Source organism: Drosophila persimilis, unplaced genomic scaffold, assembly GCF_003286085.1.
Source record: "Drosophila persimilis strain 14011-0111.01,24,50 unplaced genomic scaffold, DperRS2 tig00000002-arrow-pilon, whole genome shotgun sequence".
Taxonomy (NCBI): Eukaryota; Metazoa; Arthropoda; class Insecta; order Diptera; family Drosophilidae; genus Drosophila; species Drosophila persimilis.
Genome location: NW_020825289.1, coordinates 2,967,997 through 2,994,336, shown reverse-complemented (window position 1 = coordinate 2,994,336; position 26,340 = coordinate 2,967,997). Strand labels below are relative to the sequence as shown.

General features: G+C 38.2%; 5 protein-coding genes across 9 annotated transcripts in view; 3 read left to right on the top strand and 2 right to left on the bottom strand.

The window, feature by feature from the left end:
• LOC6590764 (guanine nucleotide exchange factor DBS) overlaps positions 1–3,825 on the top strand; it is a 37,823-nt gene extending 33,998 nt beyond the window's left edge. For 3 of the 5 annotated variants that reach the window (XM_026984853.1, XM_026984856.1, XM_026984855.1), the window contains exons 13-18: positions 69–254; positions 316–633; positions 694–891; positions 972–1,424; positions 3,028–3,154; positions 3,288–3,824. In XM_026984853.1, the coding sequence (XP_026840654.1) occupies positions 69–254; positions 316–633; positions 694–891; positions 972–1,424; positions 3,028–3,154; positions 3,288–3,391 (1,386 nt within the window). In that variant the 3' untranslated portion in view covers positions 3,392–3,824. Of the gene's footprint in view, positions 1–68; positions 255–315; positions 634–693; positions 892–971; positions 1,425–2,127; positions 2,467–3,027; positions 3,155–3,287 lie in introns of those variants that run through there. The other 2 variants (XM_026984852.1, XM_026984854.1) reach the window with 2 other exon arrangements.
• Positions 3,826–13,367: 9,542 nt separating this feature from the next.
• LOC6590763 (ribonuclease kappa) lies at positions 13,368–14,294 on the bottom strand. The gene is made up of 3 exons (XM_002015359.2): positions 14,209–14,294; positions 13,973–14,092; positions 13,368–13,760 (listed from the first exon to the last, which is right to left on the bottom strand). Exons 1-3 carry the CDS (start codon positions 14,275–14,277, stop codon positions 13,662–13,664), a joined length of 288 nt encoding a protein of 95 aa, XP_002015395.1. The 5' UTR covers positions 14,278–14,294; the 3' UTR covers positions 13,368–13,661.
• Positions 14,295–16,303: 2,009 nt separating this feature from the next.
• LOC6590762 (josephin-like protein) lies at positions 16,304–17,083 on the top strand. The gene is made up of 2 exons (XM_002015358.2): positions 16,304–16,509; positions 16,578–17,083. The coding sequence occupies exons 1-2, from the start codon at positions 16,428–16,430 to the stop codon at positions 17,075–17,077; spliced, it is 582 nt and encodes a 193-aa protein (XP_002015394.1). The 5' UTR covers positions 16,304–16,427; the 3' UTR covers positions 17,078–17,083.
• Positions 17,084–17,307: 224 nt separating this feature from the next.
• On the bottom strand, positions 17,308–18,335 carry LOC6590761. The gene has a single exon (XM_002015357.2). The coding sequence runs from the start codon at positions 18,289–18,291 to the stop codon at positions 17,506–17,508; it is 786 nt and encodes a 261-aa protein (XP_002015393.1). The 5' UTR covers positions 18,292–18,335; the 3' UTR covers positions 17,308–17,505.
• Positions 18,336–19,713: 1,378 nt separating this feature from the next.
• On the top strand, positions 19,714–21,932 carry LOC6590167 (zinc finger protein DPF3). Its single transcript, XM_026985363.1, has 3 exons — positions 19,714–20,264; positions 20,479–20,748; positions 20,809–21,932. Exons 1-3 carry the CDS (start codon positions 19,814–19,816, stop codon positions 21,609–21,611), a joined length of 1,524 nt encoding a protein of 507 aa, XP_026841164.1. The 5' UTR covers positions 19,714–19,813; the 3' UTR covers positions 21,612–21,932.
• The last annotated feature ends 4,408 nt before the right edge of the window (positions 21,933–26,340 follow it).

The following is a 26,340-nucleotide window of genomic DNA, read 5'->3' as shown; positions in this document are numbered from 1 at the left end:
TATTTGTACTTGAACTGCCCCGATGTTTTTTGAAAATCCCAGTTTTATCTTGATATGCTTTTTTTCAGGGCTATTATGATCGGATGAAATCAGAAGATCTTTTGCATCTTGCCCCCCCGAGTTTAAATGGGAAGGAGGATATCTTGTTTGGCAACCTACACGAACTCTATACCTTTCATAACGATGTCTTTCTTAAAGACCTGGAAAACTGTATTTCAACCACTGAGCTTGTGGCGCTTTGCTTTGTTCAACGGGTAAGTGTTGTCAAGTGTATATATATCTCCCTAAAACTTAAGTACTCTTCAATTTCTTTAGCGAGATACTTTTTACCGGCTGTATTCATTTTATTGTCAAAACATCCCAAGATCAGAGCGGTTGCGCGAAACCCTTGTGGACACGCACCTATTTCTACAAGAGTGTCAAATGCGACTGGGTCATAAGCTCCCGCTAGCGGCGTATTTGCTAAAGCCAGTACAAAGGATCACCAAGTACCAACTTCTTCTGAAAGATTTGCTCCGCTTCAGCGATAGTGGCAGCTGCACCAAGGAACTTCAGAAGGCGCTAGATTGCATGTTGATCGTACTGAAGTGCGTCAACGACTCCATGCATCAAGTAGCTATAACTGGTTTTCCGGTAATTAACTTCGTTCAGTAGATTTTCTTTCCCTAATGTTCTCTTTTTTAATTTTTACAGACCGATCTATCCCAACAGGGCGAACTACTTCTTCAGGATTCTTTCCAGGTTTGGACAGAATCAAAAAAGGACATTCGTCTTCGCATCAAGCCCCAGCAGCGTCACATATTTCTTTACCAAAAATCCATGTTGTTCTGTAAACAAACCTCAAAGTCTGGTCATAACAAAAGCACCTACCAGTTCAAACACCACGTAAAGGTGAGTCTCATTGAAATTTGCCAAATCGGCGAACCGAATTATATCTTAAGTGGTACATACCCACTTATTAAAATTTTCAGATGTCTCAAATCGGGTTGACTGAATCTGTTCGGGGCGATACCAAACGTTTTGAAGTTTGGCTTCAGGGTCGACAGGAGGTACATACTCTGCAGGCACCGACGGTCGATTTAAAGAACAAGTGGGTGGCAGAGATCAAGCGTGTTTTACTCAATCAGCTAGAGGAATTAAAAGGCGAAAAAATTAAACAGTACAGCCTTAACCACCGTGGCCTCAGGCAGACAACTTCTTGGGACACCCCTAACATTATTCTTGCGAACACGATAAGCTGTGACGCCACTTCAGAGTCTTCCAACCGAAACTCAAACTGCAGCAGCGACGATAACGCTGGAGCTACTTTCGTCAACTCTCTTAGCGGCGCTGCTGACAAAGAGCAGCAGGAAGTTTGTGGATGGAGCTCCGACTGCTCGAATAGCGAGGACGAATTGTCTTTGGTCGAAGATAATAGCACCCCGGTGAGTGGACCTAATTCTTTTAGTTATTCCAAAAAAAATACGCAAATCTCCAAGCTTACAATTCTAGAGTTCTAAAAAAAAAAATCAAGATAATCTAAATCGACACGCAGTAAAAGTTTTCTTTCTCTATTTTGCGCAAATAATTATATTATATTAGTATATATATATATTATATTATATTTGGTAATGAAATATTCAAACACTTTTTGTTATTCGACCAATCTTTGCAATCGAAACATACCAAACCCGAAAAATAATTAACCCACTTAGGAATGACGACAATGTTTCATTGACACACGTTAATTCTATGAGGTTTGATTCGGCCTGTAACTTTGATCAAAAATATACATACATAGTATGAATATGTGTCTTGTGTGGGTTATAATATTATTAGTTTTAGCGACCTAACAAACATCTCTTGCTATTCGTTCGCATCTAACATACCACAAGAACATATGTACATAAGTTCGACTACTTGTCATTGAAATTAAATGATAATTTCATCGAGATCGCTTACATTTTGTTTGAATTAAATTTAATTATATGACTTACAATATACAATGACTTATATTTTCTTCATTCAATTCAATATTTATGGGTTGTTTCTTTATTTTCATGAACAAACAACAAACCATTTAATAAAAACCAAAAATTGTGCTCGTAAACTGCACAATATATGAAATATTTCATTGGGTTTACACAGTGGGTGACGAAACATAGAGATGATCCACCAATTCGGGCCTCACTTACAGGAAACAGCAAATCAAATTCAGTTTTCTATGTTTCATTCGATCAATAAATTGTATCTATACTATATAAAAAGCCAAATAATAATCGAAATTTGACATCAAATATGCGTAACTGATAAGTTAAAGATGCTAGAAATTGTATGAATGGACAGCTAGAACTTACATCGTAGCCATAAGCGTTAAATTTATCAAATGTATATGTAGTATAGTAAAACTTACTCCGTATAATTATTTATTCAATGCTCATCGCAAATGCGCAGGTCTTTAACAGCAATAACCAAATTAAACGAAAAAACCGAAATCGGTTAATAGCTTTTTCTGGCTTTTCTGGCTTAAACTGGCTCTAACTGCTTTTACTAAAAAAGATACATATGTATATATAGGAAATTTATTTCCTGAGTTTTAATCAGTTGTGCACGCGAATTTTTTTATATTATCATGATTTTAGTTAGGCTTGATTTGATAGTCCTTGAATAATTATTACATTTAAGAAGCGTATTTTCCAACTTTTCATAGAAGCTTTTAGGTCCAATACTAAAGTCACTTCCATACAACGCCAAATTTTTCTGGCACTACGCTGCTCGGTACAGTCTCAATGGAAATTTCAAGAAAAAGGAAAAAGTTTATATCTTATTGAAGAATGTTTGGTTTGTTAGAATCGTTTGTAACGCCATGCCATGTACCTAAAATTACAAATGTACATATAAATAGTTTTAGAGCTACTACACATTTCTTGAATACTTTTTCTTACATTTTTCTTCATACATTTTTCTTATTGGAATGAATAACGATATCAACATATTATTTCTTGCATACGATATATATACTAACACTTTGTGTGAATTTTAATACAGGGCAGTAAATTCATTGCCCTGGCTGACTATACTGCTATGGGACACTCGGAAGTTTCGATGCGTGAAGGTGAAACTGTAGAGCTGCTTAAGGTGGGCTGTGCTGGATGGTGGTATGTTCGAATCTTAGGTAAATGTTCAAATTTAATGCATGTACCAACCAAATTCATAATACCTAATTTATTTACTTATTTAAAAAATTGTTATAAATATTTATTGCAAATTTAAAAATAATCATAATATCCATGTTGGATCATTCACAGATGCCAATTCAGAAGGCTGGACCCCAGCCGCGTATCTGGAATCAATCAATCGAAAATCTTCACGATCATCGAGTCGCAATCAGGAGCGAATAAATTGTGGATAATTTGTTATTCCTTTCTACTAGCACAATGCTTTTTAGTCGTTTTGCTTTAGCCAAAACCAAATTCATCGTGTTCTATAGATGCAAGAATTTTTGTTGTCGAGGCACGTAACAAATTTTTGTAGTTTTGTAGTTTGTAGAACACAGCTCATCTCATTTTACCAATATAACAGAACCTTCCAATATTTTGGTGCCGCCTATTTATTATTTTCGTTAAATATAACAGGACGAATATACATATTTACATATATAAATATATATATCTGTTCAAAATCCCTGCGGGTAAACGGACAAGCTTAAAATGATTTTGCTTGAGCCAATTCGAATAGGATAAGTTTTTGCTCTCTAGTTTGTAGACTTATCTATTTAAGCAGTATAAACCAATATAAGAACTAGCTTAAGTAAATACATAAATATTTCTAAACTTTGCGGACTGTTAAAATTATTGTTGATATAAAAACATATTCGCATTGCAATTAAAAAATATTCTTCTATGTAATGGATTCTATTATATTTTAGCTTAAAACTAACATAATATGTCATTGTTAATAAATCGAATCATGCAAAAAATACAAATTATTTTATTATCTTTTGTTCTGACTGCCAGATGTACTGTGTGAATTTCAAAATGAATACTACTTCTTGTCATTGACTTTGTAAAACTATTTTTCAAATGTGAGTTAAAAACAACCATTTAGTTCTGTAAAGTTAATAAATATCAATACGTTCTGTGCACTTTTACTAGCGGTTTTCGAAATATTAACGTTTAAAGCGAGGTAATCAGACCGAGAAAATATTCCAGGTATGTATTAGTATTTATAATTTACGAAGAGAAAGTAGATTAGTGTTCAATACTTGTATAGTGTGATTTAGGGAATTATAGTCTCAACATTTAATGTTGATTCATGCATGGAACCAAACCTATCTGCAGTGTCGAGCATGTGTAGCTACATGTTTATCACTTTTCAGTTTTCAGTGATTTTTTTTCATAGATTCTTCAATTTAGTGAGAAAGACAAAAAACAATAATTTCAATTTAAAGAGATTATTTTCCTTAAGAGATCTTAATTTGTTCAAAAAAAGTCCATGTATCCATTTTTGTACGTTTCAAATTGTTGTACTTTTATCACATTCCGAATAAGTTTTGGCATACTCTCGACTAATCAGAAAAGCTCACTCAATCCCTTTGGTGCAGACTCGTACTTTTCCAATGTTTTTTAGGCAGAACTGCATCTCGGCCGGTCGCTAAAGCAGCATACGCATATACGCGCATTTAAGCTGCGTTTCGGTGAACTACAAGCTCGACTCGAACTCTAGCACGGTAATAGCATTGGGCTGTTAGCAGGCAGAAAAAATTTGTGAGCGTAATGGCTGAGTGTGACAGTGGGACAAGTGCCATTTTTGAGAAACAAAAATTGTATAGAACTAAAATGCCTGGAAAACGGCGAGGAATGTCTAGACAATCTGCAGAGGCTGACGATGTGGAGTCGTTAGACATTCTTCGCAAGCTGAGTGCAGTTAAGAAAGATATCAGTCGTATATGGAGCGTTCTTAAAGATAAAGAGTCTTCCTTTTCAAAGGCACAATTGGAGTGCCGCATGGAAATATTAGAGTCATATATTGAACGGGCTTTCCAATTACAAGTAGCAATTGAGGATGTCAACCAGATTTAGCTTCTCGAGCCGAGCTTGAGGATTTATGTATTGAGGCTAAATCCACGCTCAAGTCCATGTCTACTAAACTTGATCAACGGACAGCAAATGAGTCGGTATTAAATACGACAATTGCTACAAATAGACATTTGCCGCCAGTAAAATTACCAAATTTAGTGGCGATTATACCGAGTATACAAATTTTATCGGCCTATTTAGTAGCGTAGTGGATAGCGATTGACATTAAAGGCAGCTCAAGCCAGCGTCAGCCAGCCAGAGTATTGTTGGACTCTGGTTCTCAAGTGAATTTTATAACCGATGAATTGGCAAAAAGTCTGCATTTAAAGAGAACTAGAAAGCATATTAGTTTGTTAGGTATTGGAAAATCCTTAAGCTTATCGGCACACCAAGATGTGCAAACCACAATCTGCTCTCGCATACACCCATTCGAAATGGTGGCAGATTTCGTGATTTTAAAATCGATTTTCTCGTAGCATCCAGAAAAGGCGATTCCGCCTGATTCCTTAATGGATGCTACTGAGAACTATCCACTGGCTGATCCAGTCTTTTACAAGCCACAAAAAGTTGATCTGCTATTAGGTGCAGACGACTTTTTCGATATCTTAAGTAATGGTCAAGTAAAACAGGGCAGAGAGGCACTAACCTTACAAAACACTGTTTTTGGGTGGGTGGTGTCTGGACGTTGCAAGTCCAAAGGCTCTCAAGCCACATAAACTTGCTCTATGGTGAGCAGTTCAAGAAGCCTGCCCTCTCGACAGCTTGGTCAAACGTTTCTGGGAGTTGGAAAATGTTCCAAATGCATCCATAGAAAGACTGTATACCCCCGAAGATACTATGTGTGAAAAATCCTTTATCGACACTATCACACGTCTACCCTCCGGTCGATTGCAAGTTTCTTTGCCATTTAAGTCTAGCCCGACATCTCTCGGTTCGTCGTTTGAGACAGCCAGAAGACGATTTTTGTCTTTAGAAAGGCGATTATGCCAAAAACCTGCCATAAAATCGATGTTTATGGACTTTATGGAGGAATACCTGTCGTTAGGCCATATAACTACAATGGAAAACTCGATCCCGGCAGAGCCGCATTGTTTCATCCCGTATCAATGCGTGGAACGACCACAAAGTACATCCACTAAGCTTAAAGTAGTGTTCGATGCGTCGTGCAAAACAACGAGTCAAGTCTCGCTCAATGATTTACTCATGGTGGGAGCAACCATCCAGCCGTGCCTATACGCAACGTTGTTAAGATTTCGGTGTCGCAAATTCGCTCTTACAGCAGACATTACAAAAATGTACCGTCAAGTCGAACTTGATGAGGCGCATCGCAAATTGCAATTAATTATTTGGAGACGTGCAAGTTCGGATCCCTTGCAAGTGTTTCGTCTAAATACGGTAACTTATGGCACGGCCAGCGCACCATTTCTTGCTGTCAGGTGCTTGAAGTATCTAAGCGAAACTCATTTAAATTCGCATCCACTTGGCTCAAAGTCTCTTGCTTCCGATTTCTATGTTGACGATCTTCTTACAGGCGCAGACACGAAATCCGAACTACGGATATTGCGTCAACAGTTAGTTGAAATCCTAGAGCCAGCCGGATTTGTGCTGACGAAGTGGACTGCTAATTGTCAACTAGGTAACAGTCAGAAAGAGAATCTGGTTATTTCAAGTGGAGATCAGCAAGATTGCAAAATTCTTGGACTGATTTGGAACCCACAGGCAGACATTTTCAACTACTGTCTGAAACCAATAGTCTCGTCCGAAACCACAACCAAGAGAGCTTTTGAGCCTTGGTTGGGACGATCCCATTCCTTTAAAATTGTAACAAAGATGGGAGTCGATGGTTTCGGACATGAAAAGGTTGCATGAAGTCACCATTCCACGTTTTGTAGGAGCTAGCACAAGCACTCGATGTCAAATACATGGGTTTGCAGATGCGTCCACGCGAGCATACGGCTGCTGCATCTACGCTCGTGTGTCCCATTCAAATGGAGTGTCCGTTAACTTATTAACGGTAAAGTCAAGGGTGGCACCCTTAAAGCCAAAAACAATCCCAAGATTGGAGCTATGTGCCGCTCATCTGTTGGCAAAGTTGTGGGAGGAAGTTCGATCTACTATTGATTGCCCCGTAGAGAAGGTTATATTGTGGTCAGATTCGGAAGTGGTTCTACATTGGCTGCAAACTCATCCCTCCCAGTTAACAACATTTGTTTCAAATCGAGTTGCAGAGATACAGGAAATCACTTCGACTGCCTCATGGAGACATGTACCCACCAAAGAAAATCCTGCAGATCCAGTATCTCGGGGATCATCAGTAGCAGACTTAGATTCACTATTTTGGTTTAACGGCCCGTCATTCCTGCAACAAAATGCCATGGATTGGCCTCAAAATCTTAATTTACGTTTGACAGAAGGGGACGCGTCATTAGAGAAGAAGAAGGTAGCCACTTCGCTTGTCGCGACCGATGGCGAACACAATCCCATCCTCATAGAAAACTCATCATCATATATGAAAGTGGTAGGCACAATTGCATATATCCGCCGGTTCATAAATAAAAGGAAAGGAGTAACTTGGAGTAGTACTTGTCCGTCATCAGAAGAGCTCGGCGCAGCGTTTCTAGCAGCAGTTGAAGCTGCTCAAAGAGACGCATTCTCGCAGGAGATTGACAAAATAAAAAACTCATCAAAGTTGCAGGCATCTGTTCAAAAACTAACTCCCTTCATTTCAGAAGAACAAGTGGGCTCATGCTCGTTTTCATTGGTTCGAGTAGGTGGGCGCCTATTATTAGCAGTGTTTGTCTGCTTTGCATCTAAGGCCGTACACCTAGATATTGTAAAAGACTTGACCTCTTATACATTTATTTTGTGCTTATCCAGGTTTGTTGGACGTCGTGGGCCTCTTGTCAAACTCTATTGCGACAACGCTACGAATTTTGTTGCGCGCATGGATGCAGTCAATGCCAAGGACGAAGCCCTCAAGGCGTATGCTGCGGCTCACAGTTTTCCGGTGGAATTCATTCCCCCGCGAGCCCCGCACATTGGAGGCCTGTGGGAGTCGGCGGTGAAGTCCGCCAAGAATCTGCTGCTCAGGGCTATGGGCAGCGCAGTGCTCAAGGAGGACGAGCTGCTTACGGTTCTCGTGGACGTCGAGGCCGTGCTCAATTCCAGACCACTGGTGGTCGGAGGGCGGCAGCCCCAACGAAGGGGAGGTGTTGACTCCAGCGCATCTGCTAGTCGGCAGAACGCTAGTTTCGCTGCCGCCCGAATCAGAGCTGCACAGACCAGACAGCAGCCTCTCATATCTGCAACGATGGCAGCTCGTGTCTGCCATCAAGCAAAGATTTTGGAGAGATTGGTCCAGAGACTATCTTCTCAGCCTTCAACAGCGAGGGAAGTGGTCCGAGGAGGTCGCCAACTTGGAGCCAGGCAGAGTGGTGGCAATTCACAAGGACAACGTGCCACTTCAAATGTGGCTCACCGGAATAGTGGAGGAGGCAATCCCAGGAGCGGACGGGAACGTTCGCGTGGCCGCGTCTGATTCCAGTGTCTAATTAAACCCTCAGAAATCGTGCCTAAGGATGGCACACTAACTAAGGATGGAAGGTCTATTAAAACCAATCTACATACTAGGGTAAGATGGCAGTCTCACACACGCGCAAAAAGTAACGTTTTTCTGGACTGATTCAATACGGTCTTGGTATTCTTTGTACTGAGGGTACCATACATAAGAGACGTATTCTAAGGTCGGACGTATAAGAGTGGTATAGAGAGTCTTTGTCGTCAAATTGACCATCTCTTTATAAACCGAATCACGCTTGGCGTCTAATATAACACCAAGATCATCCACCAGGGTAATTCTCCTAAGAGAACCACTGCGTAGGGTATAGGGTGCCAACAAGGCGCTAGAACGATGAAATATCATTACGTTGCATTTCGAGGCATGAAGGTGTAACAAGATCGGATTGCAAAGGAGAATGAAATGAAATGTGCTTAATATCATCAGCATACATGAGTACTCGAGAGTATCTTAGTACCGAAGGCAACGTTCGAAAAGAAAGGGGCCTAGATGGCTGCCCTGTGGTACTTCAGAAGTAACCTTGACTGGTGAGGAGAGGGATTTTTTGAAGATGACTTTTTAAGACGTGGAACAAAGGTAGCTAGAAATCCATCTCAAGAGGTTAAGCGGATATGCTAAAAGGTCTATGTGCTAGAATGGAATGGTTTGCAGAGTTGAATGCCTTACTAAAGTCGATGTAAATAGCATCCGTCTGTAAGCTACCTTGAAAGCATTTAAAGATGAAAGACGTAAACTCTAACAAGCACGTGGTGGTTGATTGCCGCCTTATAAATCCATGCTGAGTTGGAGATATAAGTGACTTGCAGAGATTTGGCAGGTGCGGAGTTAAAATCTTCTCAAACATTTCCGGAATAGCGGATAACTTAGAAATACCTCTATTGTTCTTTGCATTATACTTCCTACATTTCTTATGGACAGGGTGAATAGTTTAAGCAAGAGTCCACACAGAACCTCGGTGCACTACTTGAGAACACAGCCAGGAACTCCGTCAGGACACGGTAAAAACTCTCGCTTAACTAGTAGAAAATCATGAAACAGTAAGCTTTTATTTAGCAAAATACTGAAAATGGCTTCCGATCTCGGTAAACCGTTTGGGTACGGCTGACCAGAGTAGCTTTCCTGAGAATATGTGGTTTGGAAAAATTGGGGGAAAAGATCGGCGATTGCCTGATTATTATTTGCTGACGTATTCAAAAATGAAATACATGAATATTTTGACATGCACATGTGCTGGTTCGATATCACAGCAGTGTGGATACCAAATTTGGTTGCTGTAGCTCTTATAGTCTCTGAGATCTAGGCGCTCACTTTTAGCGATAGGCAACGCCGACTATGTAACGTGTGACATATGTAACAGTGACATATCACGGAAGTCCGGATACAAAATGTCGTGGCTCTTATAATCTCTGAGCACTAGGCACTCACAGGGACAGACAGACATGGCTCAATCGACTCGGCTATTGATGCTGATCACGAATATATATACTTTATGGAGTCGGAAACGCTTCCTTCTGGACGTTACACACATCCACTTTTACCACAAATCTAATATACGCCTATACTTATTTTGAGTATCGGGTATAAATATTTTTGTGACGTTTCTATTTTTATAGTGCCTTCTTATATACATTTTTGGTTACGGTCAACATTAGCTGTTGAATCTGGACAACTATAAAGAATTTGATCCGAAAATTACAAACGTTGTTTTAAAAAAACAAAAAAGTCTTGCAGCCGTTTGTGGTATTTATCAGATGAAAATATCGCACTTGCATTGTTTGACGATAAAGTTACTTTCATGGGGAAGCGAAAAATGGCGAAGCAATGGCACTTTGTGCTGACCATGATGATGTCGAAGAAAATAATTTTCCAACGTTTATTACAAAGAGACTATCTGGTATTGTGATACCTATTTCTGCTAAATATTTTATGTTTATGATTTCCAAACGTGTTTAACTAAAGATTCTTCAGAATGGCATAGTAATGAAGATTTTCAAAATGCTTTAGATATATTAAAACATTTAAAAGTGGCTAATGATATAGCCGAACGTGCTGTTAAACTTATGCAAACTATAACCAAATACTGGCCAAAAAATAGATGACTTTCAGAAGTTGCTTAACGTCGTAAAAGAATATGCTAGTCAATATCCCCTGAATAAAAAATTTCCTTAATATAATAACAAAGCTGTCGGTTAACTATTTATATAACTATACTATATATGATATATTACATAACTATATTAACTATACGGTTAACTATACTCATTTTAAGTATCAGGTATAAAAATATTTCTTCATTTTATAGCATCAGTGCACAGGTACAAGGCGGCCCAATCAAAATCCCTAATAGGATTCCCTAATAGCTCAAAAGAGGGCGATAGAAGGTAAGCTGATAAGCCGAGCACTGAAGATAGATAGAGAGCGAGTGAAAAGCCTAAATACTACAGCTGCAGTAACGAAGAATTCGGGATATAGACCCGAGGGCCGCTGCCGTGCGTAAGGATCTGTGGTAAACTATGTATGTATGTGTACAAGTTTCTGCCAAAGCGCTCCACAATACCATCACCATCGTGTTATCCGAATTCCTAATGAGACTCTAAATTGCGAATCTGGGCAGAGTGTAATTCCAATTTACCTCAGAATCTGGTTACCCAATTACTGGTGAACACGCTCGCCACTGGTGACGCCTCCTGATTTAGGATCTGATATACCTCGGTCCACTTGCTCGAAAATAGTCAAATACCATGGGCACATCTATATTTACACTGTGACTGACTGGGAATGGACGGTGGACTGGGAAACGGTGTTCCTGAATTGAACTAACGCATTTTTCCGTGGCTTCTAGTGGATGGTCCACCATAGCACAACGGTCGTATAGTCGGATCGATTCAGTTGCTGACTCCTGGCAACCAATCCAATTGATGATGACCTTGGCATGTGCCACTACATTTGTTTGTAGTGGTGCGGATCGAAGATCAATTCTCCAAACGTCAAAAATCGTTGATCCAATTAACCTGTGACCTGTGGATCGTAGACCTCCCGAGCGACCCTCCGAGCGCGCGAGCGCAAGTTGGGACCGGAGCGCCCGGCGTTGGCACAGTGCGCGGCAATCATCTCCTGCTGGCCTGAACAACATTCATTTTGGTACTCTTCAATGAGTTCTTTAACTCGTTTCTGTGGTATAGTCGGTATGGTTTTCGAATCCTCGCTTTCCATGATTGTTATAGACTTCGTTTTTGAGGTCAAAATTTTGCCACTGAGTCCAGTTTAACTTCCGATAATCTTCGCACTACTGGAGAACTCCATGGGCTAATGGACGGTTATATTATTCCATTACATTCTGTGGCCGATATTAATTTTCTTGGTTCTTCCCTAATGGGCAGTGGAATCCTACGTGTTGACCTGTGTCATTTATATACCTAACAAAAGCTGTTCTTCCTGTTAATTTATCCAAAGCATTGCAGTGCCAAAACTTTTCTAACAAGGAAGAATCTTTTATCTTTTGATAGTAGATGAACCCAATTTTGTAACTGTAATCTTTCCAAAGGCTCAGGTTCCACACGCTGATTACTCATTTGTGATTCATTTCACTCGCATTTTACAACCATAGAATACTCTTGAAACTGTCCAATTTGTTCGGATAATTTTATTCGTTAAAGTTGGGTTTAAAAACATTACTGGTATCTGTCCATCTTCAGTAGCATGTAGAAGAGCCTTTCCCAACAAAACGTTTTTAGATTTCTTTCCAACGGACTCGACAACCACTAACTTTTCATCTCCATCCCTTCGACATAACTTTATCCACACACATGCTTGAAAATTGCCCACATAGCCGTCGTCTCTGCTTGCACTAATAGGCAGTTCTACATTTCCATAGCTCAGAATTTTTTTTGGTAAATTTAGTTTAAAGCCATAACTGATCATGAAATATTCTGCAATAATATTATTGTCTACGAAATCAGGAACTTTGTTTTAACCGCAAATCATTTGCAATTCCATGATTTTTGTATATCAAGGCGCGTCTTCACCTGCATCCGTTCGCAGTCCAGTCGTATCCCACTCAAAAGTTCCCCATTTCCATTACCATTTCCACACTTCCGTCCAAAGTCATTACCAACTCGGTTCCATCCATTATGTCTCTGATAGTAAGGTTCTTCGAGTTTTACACAAACTGGGAAACAAGAATTGTGTGACAGTCCAAAGTATGAGTCAGCATAAATTTTGGATCTGATACAGTAAATATACCGATATCTGCTCCGTTCAGTGCGTATTAAGCGAGTGATTCGATGTAATGAGAAAGCCGAGACGCTGATTCTAACTGACCGAACGAAGCGAATACCAAGTCCCAACAAATCGATTCGTTGCTTGTTCATGCAGAGCTCTAGTACTATGTACCCTCCCTTTCGCATTCTAAGCCCGATACTCATATACTTTTGAATTGGTGCATACATACTGTATATATGCAACGCGGTAAGATCATAGACTTTCTACATTTCAACCAGGAATTACTCATACAAAAGCTTTCCGTAAAACAAATAGGAAATATTTTTCCCATTCAGATATCAAAACAGGATACGAATTAAAGTTATTTTATATTTATTCTTGCATAAACATTTGAGCTATAAAGGATGTCATAGAACATCTACGAAAACTTTGTCATAACCATTGCATTGAATCCAAGAAAATTTTAAAAGATAATCATTTGTCCCCATTGTAAGTCAACTTTACTGCAGATATTTGGCAGTAATTAAACCAAGACGGAATGTATTTTATGAACAAAAACAAATATATTACATGCGCATACTGTATATATAGGGTGTGTTGTGGAAAGATTACAACATATGATTCAAATTATACTTCAATGACATCACGTAAGGAAATATTATACAATTAAAATAAAGGGTTTAACAAATATCTTCAACTGAACATTTCAATACTTTTCTTTTAGTGCAAGCTTTGATGAATACACCAGTACATTATATATTGACAACTGAGTACGAGAAGCAGTTGGAAATCTAAAATTGAAATATTTAATTGGCAGTTACTCTGCTGTTCATGTAGAATTGTTGTGCAGAAAGCAACAATGTCAAAACATAAATGCATGCTGCGATCCAGCAGTTGTAGGCGTTCTGAAAAAAAAACCGATAACTGTTACAACAACAAAAACATTACTGGTTCAACGCAAATATGCGTTACGTACATACGTACATATGATATATATGTACATAGAAATAGTTAAATTCCATGTAAATATATATTTATGTGTGTATATAACGCTCTGGTCATGTACATATGTATGTAAATGTCAAGTACTCCGATTTATCCCGTGATATGAACTAACCTGATTGTACGCTCTATTCGCAGCTGCATAAAAATCTTCCAGAGAATGGTACTCCTCATCTAGGGGCAAATCCTCAATAAGGGCAACACTATTAATGTAGAAAAACAGCCCCATCAGCACCTAAAACAAAAGTAATTTAAATTTGTAGAATAACTCATGACTATAAACTGTAACCTTGTGACTTTCAAGTGTGACCACAAACACAGACATTCAGCTGAAAGAACCAACGTACTCACCAGTTGAACAATTCCCCAAACGGAGATAATCAAACCACAAAGGGATAATTTTGGACCACAGATTTTCATTTTGCCGACTTTTGGTTTAGTTGTACGTAAATTTTTGGCAAAGCTCAGAAAATTCTCATCAAACACAGAAAAACTCGTCAGGTGAATATCATGTGACCTAATTTCAGTGTCACCGTACATAGAAAAATGTTAAATACTGCTGGTAATAGTTTTGGTATATTTTTACGGATACATTTTTTTCAGGTAGTTTCCAGGGGTCAAAGATCATAAAATGTCTGGAGTTTTCAATTTCACCTTATATATAGATATCACAGAAAGTTGCCAGAAAACTCAAGAATATGCATAAAAAGATACATTTTACGCTACAGTTTAAATACAACTCAAAATTTTCTTAGCGCTATTGAAGTCAAAATGTTGAGAATTTCCACAGTAACAAGTAGACACAGACAAAAGAACGTAGTGCATGACAATATCAAATCGTTAATTCGACTCGATGACTCCATAGAGTCTGGGATCCATGCTTCTGCGCGGTTCCAATATCTGATCAGATGCCGTCTAAAGAGAAGGTGTAGATTAGTTTTGTACAGTATCTAGTCTATTGGAACCTGAAACAATATCACTACAATAGTCAATATAAGCTAAATAATACAATAGTCAATATAAGCTAAAATACTAATATAGGTAGGCTGGCTTTGCAGGGCTTGTGTTTAAACAATTTTTTGCATGGTGTGATATGTATATGAAAGCCCGTATACCGAATTTTGAAACTATGGATACTGATCAAGAATATACAAATATAATACTAATATTAAAGATTTTTTTTAGATATATCTATTTATATCTTTTGTGAATATTGGTAACAAAAGACATAAATAACATACATATATTGTATTCATTACATAAATAATATGCTCACAGATATACTGATTGAATAGGAAAAGTAGAGCCTTTGCAGATATAGTGCCATCCATCAAGTGCAAAACTTTCCCATTTGATTATATTATTATTATTGCGTTATTATTATACAAAAAATCTTAAAACTTAAACATTAAACTTAAGCTTTCATAACAGTCTTTTACATATGATAAGACTAAGCTAAAAAATGTTTAACATAAAAGAAATAGCTTTCATAGCAGTATTTTCCTTTCATTGTAGATCAAACTAGTATATAAAAAAAGTACTTTTTGTCTATGCTTTGCACAAATTAGTTAAATTTATTCTATTACTTTTTTGAGATAATAATTAGCAGGAACGGAAGAACGGCAAAAATTGCATTGCAGTTCAATATTTCAACTATATTTTAAAGCTTATTGTCTTCTTGTAGGGACCAAGAATAGGTATCAGGATCGAGATATATGTATGTATATACAAAACACTCATCATATACATGAATATGTCTAAAAAATGTCAATTTGAGAAAAGGTCTTTATTAGTTACGTTTTATCTTCAAATAAATATTTATACCTTCATATAAAATCAACAAAATAGAGTATACAAAGGCCTATACTACGGCTTACACGCAATATAGCGATCGTTTTTTTGTTGAACTTTTTCGTTTAAACCTTTCTTTACAATAAATACAATAAAAGCAAGGATTAAAAACTATCCAGTCTTGTAGACAATTTATTCATCAATGGGAAAAAACCATGTGGGCGTTGTTGAGAGATTTAGTTAGTCAGCATTATTCAATGGAATATCAAAATTGAGCAATTTCCTTTTTCGTTTGTCTTGATTTACCTATTTCGCTACTTGTTTTTGTTTGACTTATTTCGCTAAAACCTCTTTTTACGCATAATGCAATAAAAGCAAGTATTAAAAATACACCAGTTAAATAGAAAATTGATTTATCAATCGTATAAAATTATGTGGGCATGGCTAAATGTTCTATATAGCTAGTAATATTCGACGGAATATCAAAAACGAGGAATATGTAAAATATAACTTGAATTCGTCAGTATATTTACGGTATATTTTGAAAAATAGGCGGTATGTTTCCGCATATTTCTGAGGGTTCGACGGTATATTTTATCGATAACTCCGCAGTCACACTGATCCCTAGCTACCTAAATATAAAAATAGTTCCAACGAAAACAAAAAAGAATACAATTAAGAGTTCTAGTGTACTAAGAGTTCTAAAAAGTGCGCACTCGACTACCCACTCACAACTATGTCAAATTAATTAATTAATTATTAGTATAATTAAGACAACCATGCCAACAACTTTGAAGATTTATCATGAGAAGCAAACAAGGCAGTTATGTGCGCTCCACGCTCTTAACAATCTATTTCAAGGTATGATAGTTACCTTTTACTGTATTACGCTTTTAAAGGCATTCTGATACATGCAATTTTATTGCCAGAAAATATTTACCAAAAGGCAGAACTGGATAATATCTGCAGTAACTTAAGTCCAAACGCGTGGATAAATCCTCATCGATCTCTTCTGGGACTCGGAAATTATGATATCAATGTTATTATGACTGCCTTAGAGATAAGACATTGCGAAGCCTTTTGGTTTGATAAACGAAAAGACCCGTCTTGCATTGACTTGGATAAAATTGTGGGGTTCATACTTAATATTCCATTAGATTACAAAATCGGCGCAATAACATTACCAATACGAAAGAGACACTGGATAGCTGTACGTCGCATAGGTCAGCACTACTATAATCTGGATTCCAAACTTCGACAGCCTGAATTGTTGGGCACAGAATCCGACGTGCTCCACTTTTTGCGGGAACAGCTTAAGGAAAAGGAACAGCAGCGAGAACTTTTTCTTGTACGTTATCGCAGCGACTGTAATGAATCACCACAGCGATGGATAGAAGAATCGCACGACATAAATAAAACAGCAGATTGAACATGATCTTTTACATCTAAGTTTTCTTGTCGACGAAGTGAACTTGGGCAGCCCCACATAATGCGTCGTGTTTAAATTGTAAAAAGATTAAGTTGTTGTTAGGCATGGACAGGAAATAATAGTACTTTAGTATAAATTAATTTTATAAGAAACATCTCTGTAAGTTTTTTCAAATCTGCATCATAGTACTTGAGAATAAAATAAAACTTTAAGTTTGAAATGTTTGTAGAATTTATTTCAAGTTCTGTTCTTAAAATATTTGTAGTAAAATTTGAAAAAATAAGCATTAATGGACGGATGTTTCAATAATGTTTGATTACATCTAGCGACAATATAATTGCTGGAGTTAATCGAGCTAATATTATTAATCTAGACACGGTACTAAAAATGAATTGATATGTTTAGATTAGTTGAGTCCTCTTTAACGGTTATATATCTGTTTGGATTCCTCCCTGTGGCTGGGTATTTGGTGTACGTCCAGGCTGAGGACGACGTGGGCGGCTTGGCTCTGGTGCAAAGTAAGATTGAGACGGTGATGGAGCAGTGGGGGTCGTCGCGACGTTTGCCTGGTGCTGATAGTAGTCATCTCCATATTCTCGGTTACTTATTTCGTTGAGGCGCTTGTAGCGCTCGCGTCGAGCTTCAATCATGTAAAGTATTCCTCCAGGTAGCAACAACACAGCGCCAACCACGCCCAACGCGAAAGACCAGCCCATGTCATTGTTCTGCCATCCAGGCATCCAGTCACGAGAGTCTCCCTTGGCACCGAAAATGACCACGGCAATAAATCCGAAAATTGAGCCCAACACTTGGCAAGTTCCAATGGTCAGTAGCAGCACAACATATCTATCATCGTCGCGAGAAGTCCGTAAAAAGGCCAGTGTAAGGGGAAGGCCAATAAGGCACATGACGAAGCACAGCGTTGCAAATAGCTGCACCGCTATATAGAATCCCGGTAGTAGAAAATCATGAATGATGTAGTATTCCTCTTCAAAGACCCACATGCATCCATTGAAAGGGTTGTCGTAGAAACGGTGAATATCCTGAAAATCGTTGAAGCACACTTCCCATAGCCCTAGATTGGTAAAGCGTGGCTTTTCTAAACGACCATCTGTAACCAACCAATAGGGGGTTGAAAACGCAATAATAAAAAGCAGAAATGAAATCGCGGAAATGCAAAGAGCCACTTGCGTACTACGGTTTGACGCCCCCATTTTGGAACGCGGGATTTGTTTGACTATACAAACGAAAAACACCCAACCCAAGAAACCTTTGCGTCATAAAAACAACACACGCCCTTTAGTGTAACCGTCCCAAAAAAAAAATACCGCTTATCAAATCTTAAAATACTAATTAAATTAAAATTAAATATTTTTAATGATTTTCCTTAACAGTATTTTTTATACATACTTTCTAAAATTAATTTTTATTTATTTTCTCCCTTAGAATTCATTAAGATAAATTTTTGAACACAATATTAATCAAGTGCTGACTACTACATCACCGTATTCGCTAACTTCTCTGTTACTTACTTCGTTGAGGCGAAACCAACGATGTTTCCATTTCTTGATACCAGACGTCCAAGGAATTTTCGTTGTATAAACTGAATTGTGTGCTTTATAGTGGTGTATTGCGTATCTTCTTGTTAAAGCTGCATTTGCCTATTGACGTAACACAACTGAACGATTAATTTCAATGCACAGCGCATTGTTTCAGTGTAAAGCGCATGAAGCAGACTCTGTTCTCGGACACAACACTACCATCGGAGGATCCGCTGTGTCCCATCTGCTGGGCCAAGTACGGCAGTATTCACGCCCTGCAGGCATTATTTGTGCGACTACATCGACTGCATCATGCAGCAGATGCTGAACTCCGAGGTGTGTTTCTATTGCAAGACCCCCATTCAGACGATTGAAACTTTGATGGCACACTCATATATTCCAACAACGAGGGCTTTCATTCGCCCCTAACCGAGACAGCTTAAGACCCTGGCCTCAAACCCCACCGATGTCAAACCAAAGACACTCCTTTTGAAAACACCAACTAAGTCTAGTCACTGTTATAGGACAACCTGTGGCGCTTAAACGGTAGATAGTTATACTATTTGTATATATGTATAGTCCCTAAATATATTCGTTCAGTAAAATATTATTTGGCTTGTATGCCGTCGAAAAATTAGTTAAGTGATGTACCGAAGAGGCAATGTAAGAAGAAAATAAATAAACTAAGTAGCACAAAGTATTACATTATAATATTCGTTTTCCTGATTCCTTAGGCCATATAAAATAAAAAAATGTCAATCGTATCACAAATGTCAAAGTAATTTTAATACCATATTAAATTAAATTTGCATTCATATACTCTCATAAACTGATGACGAACCCAATTTTTAAGCATATTACGGGCCTCCCCCTATTATTTTTGATACTTGAAGTCGCGGTATTTATACCAAATTCGTACGAAATCCGAATACCAAAAACGTATTGTTGCCACTTCGGGAAAATATTAATTTGTTTGTGTGTGTTCGTTCTGCGTCCCGTCCCTTTGTTTTGTACTTTAAAAAAGTTGTTTGTACATACGAATACAATTGGGAAAAATGCGTGGTTTTTGCATTTAAATCAAACCAATTTTTTCAATGATTGCCGAAAGTTTGAGATAAATTATTTCATTTAATTCGCGATACTTAGTTTCTTTCTACTGGTCGAAGGCTCGCACGCCGACATCAACCGCATCAATATGGCTTCCGCTTCGGAAATTGAAAAAACATTGGTCGTAAACATTGGAAACTTTGAGAGAATCCAAAACTTTCTAAACGACAAGGAAAGGTATAAGGAGATACTAGAAAATAGCGAGAACTTCAACACGCGACTTTGTATCGAAAGACGTCTTCGAATGCCATTTCTTGACCCCCAGACCGGTGTTGCGCAGACACACTGTGCCCTCTTCATGAAAAAGAAACAGCGTATGCCAGGATTCCGCCATGGACAGATTTATACGTACCCATCAACTCGTTGGCGTAAGCCGAAGCGACAGTATTTACTAAACCCAAATCATAGCTACCGTGCCTATCAGTACCGCGAGCACCATCTTTCCCACTCCCACCACCAACAGCATCAACAACATCACCATCACCATGTACCAACATGTACAGTCAGTGTACGTGACCATCATCAGACTGAAAGTGCTGGTAAGGGACTATCTAAAGTCGTTTCAAAAATCAATAAAAATTTAGTTGTTCACCTTGTAAATATCATTAGGAAGGTCACTTTAGTTTGGTGAAATTTTTAAAATATATAAATCCAAATGCTATATATTTGATCATTTGGCGGTTTCACAGGTTAAAGTGAAAAACTTAACTGAGTAAAACTACGCTCGATTATTATATTTATTTTTTCTTTCAGCTATTGCTGCTACGGACGGCAATTCTATGGGGGCTTCGGGAGACAATGATAGTAAAGATTCACATGCAAATGCCGAAAAGGAGTGGTTCCACGACGAGATAGACTCTTCCCACTACCATCATGGCGGCGACGACTATGAAGATGACTTTGATTCTGATAACGATTTCGATGAGTCTTACAGTAATAGGGGAAAACGCAAGCGGAGCTCACGGCCACGGCGGTCCAATGCAAATGTAGAAGGTACTCCTAAGCGTGGTCGCAAAGGCGGTGGTAAGTAACTAATTTCATGAGCTTGGACACTACGATCTCTGAATGTGCTTATTGTTGCAGGCAGTCGTCGCAAAAACACTGCTGATGGGGAAACCGATCGGAGACGTCGAGGCGGTGGAAATAGCGGAAACACATCTGCAGCTGCAGCGGCTGCTGCAGCAGCAGTTGCCCACGCAGCTAACACGGCAGCTGCTGCAGCCACAGGACTCTATACATCGCATTCAAACTCAGCATCGCCCATTCCCATTAACGATGAAACCTCCCAATCGGCTCTGGTAATGCCGACCAACATTGCTTCATCTTACGACAAGACTTTAAGTGATGCAGGAGCTTCCAATGACTCGATTCCCTTGGCAACCATGGCTGGAATCGCAGGGATGGGCATAGCCGCAACATCCAACGTCTCTGCTGGACCTCCTATTTATGCTGCGGTTAACCCAACAGTACCAGCGCCAGTGGTGGCGTCTGTCGCTAGTCCTAAAAAACTCAAACTACGTGTTGAACGAGAAGTGGCGCAACCATCTCCATACTGTGACTTTTGCTTGGGCGATCAGCGCGAAAACAAAAAAACTAATATGCCGGAGGAGCTTGTTTCCTGTTCCGACTGTGGTCGTTCTGGTCATCCATCGTGCCTACAGTTCACAGCAAATATGATAATATCAGTTAAACGGTATCGCTGGCAATGCATAGAATGCAAGTACTGTTCTATTTGTGGGACATCTGATAATGACGATCAGCTTTTATTCTGCGACGATTGTGATCGCGGATATCACATGTATTGCCTATCACCACCTCTTGTTACTCCACCAGAAGGATCTTGGAGCTGCAAGCTTTGCATGGAAGAATTTCACAAGAACAAATAAACAACGATAATTACAGATTCCAATCACGAATGGAATAATGCAAATGCTCATAGTTTCCGAAAAATGCAAAACTGCGAGTCCTCATTCATTTAGTCGCGTCATAAATATTTAAGCCAGGATTTTAATTTAATTATTACGTTAGGTATTTGTTTTACTTACGTGTATCAATTTTTATTTTTACAACTAACTATGCCTAAGTGAAGTCCTCAAGTATTTTTCTAAGTATTCTGCGCAGCTTTGAAAATTTGTTTGTAAGTAACTTGTGTCCATTTATTGTCTCTAGTTTCTTTTTATTTAAAATGTATGCATATTTACAAGAAATAGTATAGAGTTCCATTTTTTACATAATCAATAAATTATGCAATTCTTCAGGCATATACATAAAAGATTGTTCCATAGTTCTTAACAGTAACACTATAGTTGAGAATTTCCAAAATGAATTTCTATGGAAATCGAAAAAGGCATGGGTGGTTGCACAAACTTTCATACATGAACAATACTTGAATAACTACCGTTCACGTTCAATCGGAAAATATGTATGCACATACATACATATGTATGTATTTTTGTTCATTGTTGATTTTAAATCACCAAAACTGTGCGTTTTATGAATGTGTTCTTTCCGATCAGTTTGTACAGTTGTTCAATAAGCTAGATTCAATTCGTATGATTTTATTCATTTGAATAGTCGGTGAACAGTTGCTGACAGAGATGAAAAAGAAGGCGAAATAAAATTGAATCCAAATTTATTATTAATTAATTAATATTAATAATAAAAAAAAAAAAATTATTTAAAATATATACTAGTGGGCCCTGCCACGCTACGTTGTGGCGCACATTGTGTTAGAACGGATATGAAATGAACAAAACCCTAAACCTTTCAAATGCAATACCTGTGGGTATAAAATATTTTTTGATTTGCCGATATTGAGTTTCCCAATATTCCGCTTCCGTTGCCGAATTCCCCTTCAAATCCAGTGGATCCCGCTACGTCTCTGTGTGTTAAGTCTACTTCTCTCGCGTACGGATTCCCGTTCTTCCTCGGTCACATTCGAACGCTGTCTTCTCAGTCCTTTTCTGTTACTACCTAAAAGAAGTTTTTATTGCGAGTCATTAACTTTTTCTGACCGAATCTGATCTAAGACTGACTTTATTTTGGTATTCATAGGTTCATTTTTTAACTTGGATGCATATTCTTACCGATTTTTCAAAATAAATGCTGCCCCACTTATTTGATTTAAACCTTTTTCACGTTGTCTGGTTCGTGCTTTGTGGGGGCGGAACGAAATTTTGAAATACATATGTTGCATGTATGTAACAGTGTTATATCAAAGAAGTCTGGATACAAAATATTGTTTCTCTAGCTCGGACGATCGGTCGGACGGTCTCAAAGACATAGCCATATCGACCCGGCTATCGATGCTGACCAAGAATATGAATGTTTATTTTGTATACCACCACAAAACTAATTTTTCCCTAAGTTCTCGAGTACCGCGTATAAAAATTGTTCCACGAACTGCCATTTGGCATAATCGTCGTCTTCTTTGCGATTTATTTAAAAACGTTTTGTTTCTGAAATGTTATGTTTGGATGGATTATTATAATGAAAACTAATTTTTAGTCATACATTTCACATTTGGTTCGTATAGATTCATTATGATTTATTGATCCGATCGGCTCAAATTCTAAGTGAAAAATATCATTCAGATAGATTTTGAACTGAGAATAGTTTTAATAGAAAATATGACGAAATTATTATATTCACTTCTTTTTCCGAACAAGACTATTTTCTTACTCCTTCTGACCATTGAACACTTCTTTCCAATATTACAATAAATTATTTACCACCTACATTGACCAATTGAACCAAAACCATTCCGTAGTGCGCAAATTTTCCATAACTTGTGGGAAAATGGCAACCCCATACTACCTATGCCTCCAAATAGCATTTTCCGTTTTATTTATATGTATGATGCACAAATATTCATTTGCACATACATATGCATAGCTCGTTTTAAACCCATAATGGGTTATGGGTACCGTCGATTAAAATGTTTTTTTCCGTGCTCAAATTCCTATATCCGTTACACGTAACCTCTGTAGATGTTATATGCAGCTTTTGAAGCTCCGCGATCGTATTTTTGTATCATTTTCTTACACCAATTTTCTTTGACCGATGTTTAAATTGTTTGGCATCTAACGCGAAAAAGGCTATTACGCGCGGATCCCAGGCAATAGCGCAGCCCTTCTGCCGCCCAACCGACCGAGATGCGCTGCGACGCGATAACCGGACCGATCACGAACATTCAGGAAAGATAGCTATTAGAACTTAGAACTAAACTTACCAAAATAACTAAGCATGCATTCAAAATACAAATACAGTTACTAATTACAAGAAAGGTGTGTGAGTATTAGTAGTTTAATAAGAGGAAGGGGATTAGTGGTGGATATGGTAGAGGGAATTATAATCCGAGCATATGATCCTAATCGATTCATGTAAGAAATAATTCAATCCACAAAATGGAAGGAACAACGTTATCTAGTTTATAATGGATCTAATAGGAATCGTAAAGTTTATGCGGCTTAACAAACCAGGGCTATCTACGTCACCATTGATCAAGTTGTGCACAAAAATAACACTAAGCTTTTTTCTGCTATTATGAAAGATGGAAGGTCAATATCAAACTTGTATCCCCAAACTTCTGGGCGGTCCTGATGTACTTTGTACTGAGGGCGCCAAACACAAGAGCCGTTTATAGCCGAGATATAGATAGTCTTTGTTATATAGGGGTCGTCTAATTCCTTTGACCACCTCTTTATAAACTCAAGCACGACCATTTCCTTATTTACCATGTTAGAAATATGTTCAGAAAACTTTAGCTTGGCGTCTAATATAACACCACGATCATACACCAGGGTAATTCTCTCAAGAGAACCACCGCATATAGGGGCACCGGCTATAGGGGCTACTAGGCTTGCGCTTATTTGTATGGGCGAAAAAAAATGTGTCGGAATCAAAAGTCTCAGGGTCTAAAAATGTTCCTTTTGTTATAAAACAATAAAATATGTGGGAAGTGGGCGGGGCGAAGTTTTTAAGTATTCTTGTAGCAGTGACATATCACAGAAGTCTGGATCCAAAACTTCGTTGGCTTTGCTCTTATAGTCTTTGAGCACTAGGCGCTGAAGGGGACGGACAGACGGACGGACAGACGGACAGACAGACAGGGCTCAATCGACTCCGCTATTGATGCTGATCAAGAATATATGTATATACTTTATGGGGTCCGAAACGCTTCCATCTGGAGTTACACACATCCACTTTTACCACAAATCTAATATACCCCAATACTCATTTTGAGTATGAATGGGAATGAAATTGGGAGTAGCTGATCAAATTAAAAAGCCTGTTTTGATGCAACTGTGTCCAATTCTGAACAACTACAGGGCGCTATATTCCGCCTAAGGAAACTATTATAATAAACTATTATATAATAATGCCTCCCATGCAGAGATCACAGCAGTGAAATTTGCGGGAAGCATTTGAGTCATGTGCCGAAGCTACATCAGGTACAAATGTACCAAACGTGTCAGATTTAAAGATTCATGAAAAACTATTGAAAAAATCAAGTTTAAGTTTGGTGTTACTGATCAGTACTTCTGTCAAGTTAAATTGAGAAAACTCATGCGCGTACTGATTACGTTAAATCGTTAGAGTTAACTCGAATTTGTTTCGGATTGGTTCCGAAAGGTAATTTTTCCGACTCCCTGGAGGCGATTTATACCTTTAAAATATATAGTTTTCGAGAGAAGTTTAAGTTGACAACTCAAGAAGAAAAATATTTGAGCGACGTTTCTATTTTTGTAGAGCGTTCTGATATAAATTATTGGTTTCGGTCAGCATTAGCTGTTGATTCTAAACTTTCAATTTATGCAAAAAATGTACAATTATAAAGAATTTGATCCGAAAATTGCAAACCTGCAGCCTTTTGTGTTCTTTATCGGATGAAAATATCTCACTTGCATTGTTTGACGAAAACTTACTTTCATGGAGAAGCGAAAAATGGCGATGCAACTCTCGGCACTTTGTGTTGACCATGATGATGTCGAAGAAAATAATTTTCCAACGTTTATTACAAAGAGACTATCTGGTATTGTGATACCTATTTCTGCGAAATATTTTATGTTTATGATTTCCAAACGTGTTTTAACTGAAGATTCTTCAGAATGGCATAGTAATGAAGATTTTCAAAATGCTTTAGATATATTAAAACATTTAAAAGTGGCTAATGATATAGCCGAAAGTGCTGTTAAACTTATGCAAACTATAACCAAATACTAGGCAAAAAATAAATGAGTTTCAGAATTTTCTAAACGTCATTAAAGTTGTTTTATAACAAGAGGAACACTTGTAGACCCTGTGACCTTTGAAAGTTAAACTTTTAAGGGGCCTAGATGGCTGCCCTGTGCTACTCTTCAGTAACCTTGACTGGTGAAGAGAGGGAGTTTTTGAAGTACTGCCATTCCCTGGACGGCCTTCAATTTCGCCGCGCTGTCCAGCATACAGTTGATGATGTTTTCGACTGTTATAGCGGAACTCGCCGTCCGCTCCTTAGCGCATAGAGTGCAGATAAAGATTGCAGTTGTGGCAATATAGATACGTCTGCGTATTTTTCGCTCGAATATCTCCCCAGCATGCACAAGGGGCGATTGGTCGATATCGTTGGCTTCT

What these genes read in the sequence shown, in the direction of transcription:
- LOC6590763 (XM_002015359.2), bottom strand. Translation starts at nt 14,277, where the DNA reads ATGAAAATCTGTGGTCCAAAATTATCCCTTTGTGGTTTGATTATCTCC. An exon ending in TTTGGGGAATTGTTCAACTG is followed by an intron (nt 14,093 to 14,208) that starts GTGAGTACGTTG and finishes CTTTTGTTTTAG; the next exon opens with GTGCTGATGGGGCTGTTTTT. An exon ending in CGAATAGAGCGTACAATCAG is followed by an intron (nt 13,761 to 13,972) that starts GTTAGTTCATAT and finishes TTTTTTTTTCAG; the next exon opens with AACGCCTACAACTGCTGGAT.
- LOC6590762 (XM_002015358.2), top strand. Translation starts at nt 16,428, where the DNA reads ATGCCAACAACTTTGAAGATTTATCATGAGAAGCAAACAAGGCAGTTA. An exon ending in TCTTAACAATCTATTTCAAG is followed by an intron (nt 16,510 to 16,577) that starts GTATGATAGTTA and finishes TTTTATTGCCAG; the next exon opens with AAAATATTTACCAAAAGGCA.
- LOC6590761 (XM_002015357.2), bottom strand. Translation starts at nt 18,291, where the DNA reads ATGGGGGCGTCAAACCGTAGTACGCAAGTGGCTCTTTGCATTTCCGCG.
- LOC6590167 (XM_026985363.1), top strand. Translation starts at nt 19,814, where the DNA reads ATGGCTTCCGCTTCGGAAATTGAAAAAACATTGGTCGTAAACATTGGA. An exon ending in TCATCAGACTGAAAGTGCTG is followed by an intron (nt 20,265 to 20,478) that starts GTAAGGGACTAT and finishes TTTTTCTTTCAG; the next exon opens with CTATTGCTGCTACGGACGGC. An exon ending in GCGTGGTCGCAAAGGCGGTG is followed by an intron (nt 20,749 to 20,808) that starts GTAAGTAACTAA and finishes TTATTGTTGCAG; the next exon opens with GCAGTCGTCGCAAAAACACT.